We start from the raw sequence: 9,835 nt of genomic DNA, 5'->3' as shown, positions 1-9,835 counted from the left end.
AAGAAGATCGGGATAAGGTGGCGGCGAGGGGCCGCGTCCCGCCACGACGCCTGACAGAAAAGACGGGGGGGGGGGGGGGGGGGGCGCGGGACAAAGGCGGGAAACTCTGCGCGTGTATGTGGCGGTTGGGGGGGGGGCGGGGGCGCGCGCCCCACGTGCGCCTCACGTGCCGCCTCCCACCCGGCTTCCCACCGCCCCCGCGCCGCGCGCCCCCGCCCCCTCCCCTGCGGAACGCCTCCCAGCCAATAGGCGGCGCCGCCACTCCCCCCTCCCTCTGCGCGGTGACGTGCGCGAGCCCCGGGAAGAGGCCCTGGCGCGCGGGCGCGCGGCGGAGGCGGGAAGCGGTTGTGGGGAGCCGGCGCGTGCGGAGGCAGCGGCTCAGTTCGCCCTGAGGTGACGCTCCCGCGGGGTGAGGGCGGCCGTTCCTTCGGCCCCGGCCCGGCCGGCTCCGCGGGAGAGGGTCCGCTCTGTCTCGCCGCCGTCGGTGGCGGCTTTAGGCCCGGCCCGCCCCCAGCGGCACCGGCGGCCCCCCGCCCCCGGCTCTCTCTGAGGCGGGGGAAGCTGTGCCCGAGTCCTTTCGCAGGGCCGTGCGGCTCGGGGGAGGGGGCCAGCGCTCCGCAGGCCTCCTGGTGCCCTCAGGGTTGGGGCTTGGTGGGGGGGAGGTGAGGGGTGGGTCTCGTTGCTGACAGCGGGCACTACCGCCGAACACTTCCGTGCTTGTTTCCAGGGAGTTAGTGAAGAAGGGAGCTGACTTTATGGTATCGGGTGTGCTCGGAGCCTCGGCAGTGCTTTAAGCAGCTTCCGTTGTTATCTGCAGGTTTCGGGTTTGAGTTTTTTTGTTTGGTTTGGTTTGTTTTTTTCCCCTACTGAGTGTTTTGCGCGTTGCGGGTGAGCTGTGGAATGACCTTAACTTTGTTTTGGTACCTGCCTAGTTCGTGAAGAGCTCTGCCGATATCGAGGACGTAGCACACCGGGTCTGCTAGTTAACGTTATGCCCAAGGGATGAAGGAAAACCTTGGAGATGTGAAAGGTCTTTGGGATAAGGTTATTATTTAGCATAAGTGGTATTGGAGGTAGGAGATGTGCCCTCACTGTGCTACCAAACCTTTTGAAATGCAAAGATGTACTTTCTATAGGGTGTTGCCTTTCCCCTAAGGCATGCTTATAATTACTAGTGTTTCGAAAGGGAAGATGGAGAAACTCAAGGTTTATGAGACCTTTTACAAAAGTACCATAACACAGTCATGCCTATAAAATCAGGGAGTTTCTGCTGGGAAATCGGTTAATGGGATGCATTTGTGGTTCTAGATGTCCTGCAAGTGCCCATAGTGGGGTGAAAGGAGTGACTATTTACTAATTGTGAGGAATTACTTCCTTTAGTGAAGGAGGTAGTGAACATTTTGGACTTACCATGGTATTGTGTTGTGATTGATGTGGCTCTAGCAGAGATTCGAGGGAGGGTCTGATGCCCTCTTTAGGCACTGATGTGCTGATAGTTGCTTAGGTACTGTAATGCTGTCCCTCTTGTCATATGGAAACTAGACTACGTAAATGTTTGTTTTCATAGATTTCCCCTAGCACAATTCTTGTGTCGTGTGAAAAAGGCTTTGTTGTGATCACTTAGCCTATCTGAATTGAATAACTCTTTAAGTTAATTGCTTTAACTTTTTTTGTTCTTCTCCCACACACGATTTTTCTGTAACCCATCCTGAAATTCTTTATTTTTAACTCCTTTCTGTTACCCTTTCAGTGAGATACTTTAACCACTCTGCACTGGAGAGGAAGGAGTGCCTTCTTCACCTAAGAAGTTGAAAAGTGTACTGAGAAAAGAATTAAACTTGTGCTCCTCTGTTAAAGCTGGAAAACCTGCACCTTTAAGGACAGATGTGGCTCACAAGAACAACTTAACTTGGATCAGGAGGCAGTGGAGAGGCTTGCTAGTACCCCAAGGAGAAGCTTGTTAGTGCAGGAATTTATAAGGTAGCTTGATTTCCCCCCCCCACTGTTCTGTAGACCCTGTTGCGTGATCAGAGTGATGCATTCTTATCCTTCAATAGAGTTTTGGGCATCTCTCTTGGGTAAGAGGAGAAAGATTGAAATGTTTGCCTGTCCAGCATCTCCACGTAGTTATAAGCCCCAGGTGGGTTGCTCTAACATGAGGTGGCCATGTCTGTACCTGGAACCTTGTGGGAAGGCTGAGAAGTGGAAGGAGTAATGTCTTCGTGATGGTGACTGATTCGTGTTTGAAGGAGGGTTGCAGCAATAACTATGTACAGAGCTGGTAGGAAGTGGGTACGTCCTGCTAGCTACCTTTCTGTGCTGGTGAGCATAGTTACTGTAGGAAGATTTACCATATTCTTGCTTGGTTCTTTCTGTTCTTCATGTAAATGCTTTTTGCATTATGTAAATTATGATAGTGTGAGCTATCAGGTATTGTACAAAGCCAGCTGGGCAGCTTGTCATTTTTAATGGTCTTTGTTTTATAGCTTGTAGACCCGACTGTGATCTCTTGAGACAGAGAGAGCTGAGAGGCAGTGCTGCAAGAAATGGTGTTGGTGATTGAATTAGCGATTTGTTGTTTGGTGTTGTAAAAGGTTTTTTTCCCCTGTGTGCTGTGATGCCTGAAAGGAGAATGGGAGACTGTTCTACTAGAGGGACAGACACAGGAAGTTGAGTCCTGAAAACATTTGATCATAGTCTTATTTCCCTTTTGCAGAAGTGCCAGCCTCAGTATTCTGAGGAAATCCATCCTTAAATAATTATGTTCTGCCTTCTTAGTTTTTCTACAAGTGCATTAATTTTCCTTGCCTGTCTCTAGCAGCTCATCTGTGCTGGTGTGTGTATTCTGTTCACTAGCAACAAAACACATGTCTGTTTAAGAGTTTGTGCCAAGGTGAAAAATATATCAAAAAGGAGAAGCATTAGTTTGAAAATGTGGTTACATACATGCCTGTGTGGCTTTCTGGAAGTCCAGTTCTGAAAATTGTCCCTGGTTGTAGCTTCATCTCTGAGAGCTTCTTGAGCTCAATTTCATGGAGACTGTGCTAGAATGTCACTTTGTGACTAAATTAGTATCTTCTCCCCTTCTCATTAACTGAGAAGTTTTTTGTTTTCAGCCTGGCTCTGTTGCTGCAGGTGTTCCCTACTAGCAGCTCTGTCCCCAGCAGTGACCTTTGTCATTGAATCTGGCATAGTTCAAACCTGATTCTTTCTTTCTGTTTTCCTGTGGTTTGCAATGCAACTGTTGTCTGGCCAAGCAGAGTACAAGGATCTATTGAGGAAGCTGCTCTTTCTGTAAGAACTGAAAACTTGATGGAAAGGGGCTTGGCTCAGGGAAAATAATGCGGGTGATTCTGCAAAGCAAACCTGCCAGATCTCTCTGAAGACAAATTTTATTGCCCAACTGACTATCGGAAAGCATTTGCAAGGGCTTTTTGGCCTTTTAAAGATTCCACAAATGCTTAAGAAGGTCTGTAGGGAAAGGAGGGAGCTGTGAGGAGATATTTTGGTAGTGGTTGGGGAACTTGCTCGGTCGCTTTGTTCCTTTACTGCTTGTAGTAAGGGAAAGGAATTATGATCCACAGTAAATGGCTAATACAAGTGTGTGCTTAATTTCCCCTACCCTTGCTCTGATTTCATAATGGGGGGAAGAAAGTCTAAGTTTACTGTCAAGAAGGCTATGTACATTTTTTCTTGAACAATGTAAAGAGTAAATGAGTTTCTTTTGTCATTAATTATTTGCTATCCTTTTCTGGTCTAGCTAGGCAACAATGGCAGGTGAAGACTGTGTAAGAAAACGCCAGTCTGGCTCCACTACAACCTGCAAGACCCCTGAGAATGAGGAAATGCAGAGGAGACCTGAGACCGAGAGGTCATTTCAAAACTCAAGCAATGGTGAGACTCTTTCACTCGGGATTAGTTGCAACTCTGGCATGTGATCTCCTCTAAGGTGTCCTTTCTAGCTCATGGCTCTTGCCTCTTTGCTCTTTCATTTCAGTTTTTCTGCTTGTAGAAAGGCTGCCAAAGTGGAGCTCCCTGTGTACCAGCTGCTCTTCTTCAGCAGGTTTAGATTGTTTGGAGTGCTGTCCTACAGAACTTCTCCTCAGGGGCTGTGTACTGCAGTGCTTACAGGGATCTAGAGTAAAGAAAGCGATTAATTGTCACAAGACAAATGTGTGTGATGAGGAGGAGATGCTTTAATGCTGTAAATGGTGCAAATGCATCTTGACAAGTATGTGGCTTCCTCAAGTTTGAACAAAATGGACTTTAACATACCAGGCTAAGCTGGTGTATCCATCCTGACAGACAGATGTAGGTAGGATGCCACAAAGAATGATTCTTTGCTCCTGTGGGGCTCTGTTAATGTCAGAGCTGCTCCATTCTATCCAGTCTCAACCTTGGCTGCCATAAAATAGAACAATAAACAGTTGGTTTTGTATTAATTTATATTGTGGTCAGCTTAAAAATTATGTGGTTTATAATTGGCTTTGTGGAAGGGTCACCGCTGTCTATGTCCTGTCCCTTGAGTTGCAGGGACAGCTGTGTGGCAGTATGAGTGGTTTTGCCTGTGGACACTGTGACTGTCTCTAATTGTTGGGTTATGCACCACATTCCAGCCCGGTGATAAGGAGGTTAGCAATGAAATTGCAACTTGTTTCTTTTCTCTTTGGGAAACAGAATAAGCAAAAAGCTAAACTAGTTTATCAAAATATGCCATGTGAGTATAAGCTCCAAAACCCTGGTGCCAGTGACTCAAGGAGATAACTCTTACTGGTATGCTTCTGAATATTGTCACTATTTCACAGTACTACTTTCAACTGAAACAGGAGTTCGAGCAAATTTAAGTTTAGGACAAGTCAGATTTCTTCTTGCAAAAAAGATATTAGAGAGAAAGCCATCCCACAAACTACTTAAGAGAACTGGGATTTTAAGCTGTTGGTGGTAATGCCATATTAATTGAATCAAATGGGTCTGTACCATTAATGCTGTTTTTACAAAATTGCATGGAGTTGATGGCTACTGGAAAACAGTTATGGTGGATTTGGAAGCAGACTTCTACTTTTTTATCTATGGAAACACGTTAACTATTATGCATGAATTTGAGTTCTTGCAAGCTTGTGGGTAAAGAGTAAGTATAGCTGTGATAATAAGTACTTGATAGGTGGGTGTGCCTGTTGTAAAAGCCTTTCATTTTAATACCTCTGAGATGTGGCGTAATGTCACTGCGGGTGAGATACTGTGGCTGCATAGCAAGTAAACATTCTGGGGTAGATCTCTTCAACGTGTACCAAGCTTTCATGCGTGTACATATGCCTGGTGGGTTGGCTTAGAACAATGCAGTGTGTTTTAATACAGTACAAACTGCAGTGAAGGGCAGCAAGGACAGCGGGGAGGAATCCTGGTTAGTTAAGACTAGGTGCCTCTTACCTTCCAGGGTTGCTGCCAATTCAGCAGAAGTGTCACAAAGACTTAAGACCAGTTTTTGCAGACTATTTGCAGAGCACAGTGATGGGGACAACAGGAATGCCACAGGAAGGTAGGAGGCATGAGTGATGCCTGACCATATCACAGGCCTGGGAGGAAGATGCATCGATCTGGACAAGAATTCCCCCGTACAGTGGGGTTAGATCAGCATCTCTGTGACACAAAGGTTGAAGCTTTACAAAATTGAAGTGTTCATGTGTTTCAGATAGTGGCCTTTTCACATAGTCCAGTATGGTTGTGTAAGTAGGTAGGGCTTTCTATGAAAGCACAGCTGATTTGGAAGATCTTCTCAAAAGAAGTAGCCATAGACTTCTTTTCTCACTTTCTTTTGTCCTAGCTATTCACTTCTGAATAGTTGTTTCTAAGGCGTTAGTCCTGATGTGTACAAAGGCAGCATGAAGCTAATGATCTGCTGTCTGGCAACATCCTTTTTACACCGTAGCATCTTAACACTGGGTATTGTGTAGAATTTTAGACAAGATGCATGTTTATTCCAGTCAAGGGATTCTTGCTAGGTGAAGACAGTATCTTGTATGCGAGTAAATATGTAGTGTCTTTGTAGCAATTATCTCTGTAGAAAAACTAAATCGCTAATGTGATTTCCCACCCTTGATTCTCCCTGATTAGCAAACACGATCTGCTTTTTAACTTACGAGTTAATGTGTCAAGGGCCGATTGACTTGTTTCCAGAAGTGTGTGAACTTCGTACAGAAAATTCTAGGCCATTAATCTTTTCTTTATTAAAACTCAAATGCATTGGCTGATCTGAAATTGCTTGGAGGAATAATTTTAATCCATATGCTGGCTTTAGAGCTACATTAGGTCTTACTCTTCCATTTGTATAGTTTAGCTTATTTTTTCCTTACCTCATCAATTCTGCTGAAAACTGTCTCATTGCTTGCCAAGTTCTAAGACTGAATAGTTTGTACTCCAGTACCCCCAAATTTATAGCGATATGGAAATACTTGTAGCTTTGAGATTGCCAGAAGAATTCTTCTGTCCCTTAATGCATTTGTATCTTGTAATCATTCAGCCTGTAATTTTGCTTTGACAGAGTAGCTGAACTTCAGCCTCATATATCACTTCTCCTTGAATTGGCTCTAGTGTCATAATTAAACAACTAATTTGGTCCAGGCATAGAGTCAACAGGTGATCTAGGCAGCAATAATCCCCTGTCAAAAGCCAGGCTTCCTTAATAAGATTAGTCTTATATGTTTTGAGCTGGAGATACATAAAAAAATATAAAACTGTTCTGCTTGGTAGGATATTGATATCTGGCAGTACTGGTTGCAGGAAATCTTACCTGGAAGGAGTGTAATAGAAACTGCATGGGCAGATCTGAAAAGGTTAGCGAGGCTCTTAAGCATGTATCTGAGTGCCTCTAAAATGCTAAGATTAGACCATTCACAACAGTAAACTGATGGTTTTGGAGTCTGCCCTTGTTTCCTTAGAAATCAGAAAAGGATTAGAAGTGTCTCCGGAGACTGATCTGCAAACAAGTTATGTGGCGTATCTTTGGTGTGAGTAAGCTGTTAAGTAATGCTGATCTTGGAAAGGGGTTGTTATCTTCCAACGAAGAGGTTACTATTGATCATTCTCAGTGCAAAAGTTCACGACGCTGCATGAATTGTGTGTGCCTACTGATAGATGTAGGAGGAGGGAGCTCTGAAACGGAGCAATTTGGAAAGCTTCAGGGTTTGCTGTCTGACTCACAGCACTAAGTGTATCAACGTTGTATCAACAGGCTATTTCTTATGGATTAGTGAATTTGTGATTAAGCTGCTTGAATTGAGTATCTTCGATGTGTTTCCAGGAGATGTGTCACAGAGCTGTCTTGTCTGAGACTAGCTGGATTCTGGTAATTCCAGGTGCTCTCATGTTTTGCAGCCTGTGGGTTTGGTGAAGCCTGAGCAGATTCTTGTGAAGAGCCTGTGGGCATGGTGGCATGATGTAGAGAATGCTGGTGTTTCCTCCTGCTAGTGAAGAGGCTGTTTGGGTTCTGTGTCCCTGCAGAAATGACTTTAACTGAATTCCTTGTCCATCTGCACTGCAGTGGCCTATGCGTTCTTTAAGCAGATCAGCTGAGCTCTGGGAGCAATCTTGTCAGAACTTGCCTCTACCTGCTGAGTGGCCAAATAAATTACCCTAAGTAAAAATAAGACCTATTAGCATTGAATTATTAACATATGTTGTATTGTACCAGATAGAGAAGACTTCCCCTCTTTACAGTAGCCTTGCACTAGGTTGGCTTTAACACTACTTTCCTTCAGATAACATCTTCAGTGTTTTTAGAGAGGGAGCCTTTGAATCCAGGTAGCTGACACTAATGAAATCCTTCTGCGTATGTTGCTTTAACCTCTTGAGTGGCAAGTTGTCCGATCAAGAAATGGTGAAGATAATATATTTAAGCCCTTTTAGAGAAGGGCAGTATTGGGTACAGTTTGTATCTGTGACTCTCCATGAAGATCCTGAAGCTAAACAGATTCTGACATCATTAGGGGAAAATGCTTCTGACCTGTGAGTGTGCTTGGTTGTTCTGAGAAGTGTCTTTTTTTGAAGTACGTGTGGCAATAAACTGAAGTTTGTTCATGTGCTTTTCCTAGCTTTTCTGTGAAGAGGCATTTTTGTCTTGAATGCTGTGCAGGGATTTAGAGAGCAGTAGTCTCCCTGGGTTGTTCTAACTGCTCAGTAATAAGCTTATTGCCACAATGCAGCAACAGTTTGAGTGGCAATGGCTCAGAGTGCTGGGCTGCAGGCAGCTTCTGTGGCTGGTGAGGTCATTACAGGCTGGAACTGTAACGCTGCACGCAAGCCACGGCTTTACTCAAATGACTTATTCCCACTTGTGCCCTTGGTGGTAATTGCAGACTGTAGTGGTTAAATAAAATGAATGCGGTTTAACACAGTTAATTTTTGAGAGCTTGCCTGGTAGAGGGCTGGCTAGTGTCTTACATACAAGCTGTTTTTGTTGGATCCCAAGCTGCAACATTAACAGATCATATGAATGGGACACTTATCTCGTCATCTCAAATGTCACTATCTGTAACATGTATAAGAGTAGGCTGAAAAAGGGACAATGAGATCCTTTAAGAAAGGTAGCTTGTAAATCTTTTGTGAAACTTAAGTTGCTCAATTTTTCAACAATAAGAAGCTTTCTCAATCTTCAGGTGATCTTTTATTAGCCTGATTTCCTATGGAAACAAAGCTTACATTTAACTTGCTCATTTCTTTATTTCTGACTTTTGAACCTGCTTGGAATTCGGGCTGTGCAGAGTTGTCACATCCTACAAGGATCAGTTTCTAAAGCCCAAGACAAGTGGTCAGCTAAAGATCTTATCAATAATGTCTTTGCTGATGGGAAGGGAACACAACTACCATTAAGTTAAAACGTCAGCCTGTGAGTAAAACTCTTTCAAAGCAAACCCTGCTTCAGTCTCCTGTGAAACTTGCTACTATTTCATATTAGTCTTCAAAGATGATTTTCTTCCTTATGACTTTAAATATATTTCCTGTTTTCTTAAGGCATATCCCATCTTGTTTTAAATGCTAAGATGTGCTTGCTTGTCTTGTGCAGCCTTGCGTCCATTTTTTTAATGATGTTGCAGTGCCAAAGTGATACAGAGGGATCCAGTCTTCATTTTCAGTATCAAAGGGAAATGAAGATTTAGACTTCTCAGAGTGCACAATTCCTTTATGAAGGAATGAGACTCAAAATCATGTGATGTTTCTCTTCTCGAATGACCTCACAGAACATAAGTAGCAGTTTGCACAACAGAAGATGAATGATTCAAGATGATGAATTATGTGTTCTCTGGTGTCTGCCTTGTGATACAGCTTGAGTTTATGGTGTGATGTAACACAGCAGAATGAGTTGTTTTGGGGTGGGTTTTCTTCTACAGGAGACTCTTCTAGAAAAGAAGCAACAAGCTTACAGGTGGTTTTACTTTGTTTTATGAGACACATATACTAAAGACATGGAGATCTTGATTTTAAAGCATTTTAAAAGATGCTGTGTTTCTAGTCTAGTCTGTGCATACACACCGGTGTGTGGGTGAATAAAGTGATAGGAAGGACACTGCATACAATTTAGCAATTACAGTGTCAGCAGGTCAGAATCTAGCCTTGTTTCCTGTACAACCATTAAAGCTGTACATTAGCTATCTGTAAAACTATATCCATCTTCAAGGCCTTGTAAGTCAAAAAGGGAGTTTTATTTCTGAAGTGGGCTGCTCCTGGGTAGTTACAATAACTGAGGCTTCAAATGCAAGATCTGACAGGAAATGTATAGTCAAAGCAGTGGCTATTTATTTTTAGCTTGGCTTACAAAGGAAATGGTGCAGTCCATTAAGCC

The 9,835-nt window shown here is 43.9% G+C and overlaps 1 protein-coding gene across 8 annotated transcripts in view; it reads left to right on the top strand.

Moving 5' to 3' along the window:
- The first annotated feature begins 289 nt into the window (after positions 1-289).
- The window catches only part of SOAT1 (sterol O-acyltransferase 1), a 31,315-nt gene continuing 21,769 nt past the window's right edge, over positions 290-9,835 (top strand). For 3 of the 8 annotated variants that reach the window (XR_012651990.1, XM_075038564.1, XM_075038560.1), the window contains exons 1-2: positions 696-1,980; positions 3,761-3,894. Coding sequence is in view for 7 of the 8 variants with exons in the window: in XM_075038560.1 (XP_074894661.1) it covers positions 3,771-3,894 (124 nt within the window). In the remaining variant the exon portion in view is untranslated. Of the gene's footprint in view, positions 394-666; positions 1,981-3,760; positions 3,895-9,835 lie in introns of those variants that run through there. The other 5 variants (XM_075038565.1, XM_075038561.1, XM_075038562.1 and 2 more) reach the window with 4 other exon arrangements.

The sequence above is a fragment of the Buteo buteo genome, chromosome 10 (genome assembly GCF_964188355.1).
Source record: "Buteo buteo chromosome 10, bButBut1.hap1.1, whole genome shotgun sequence".
Lineage (NCBI taxonomy): Eukaryota > Metazoa > Chordata > Aves > Accipitriformes > Accipitridae > Buteo > Buteo buteo.
The sequence above is the reverse complement of the archived record's forward strand: the minus strand, read 5'-3'. Positions and strand labels throughout refer to the sequence as shown.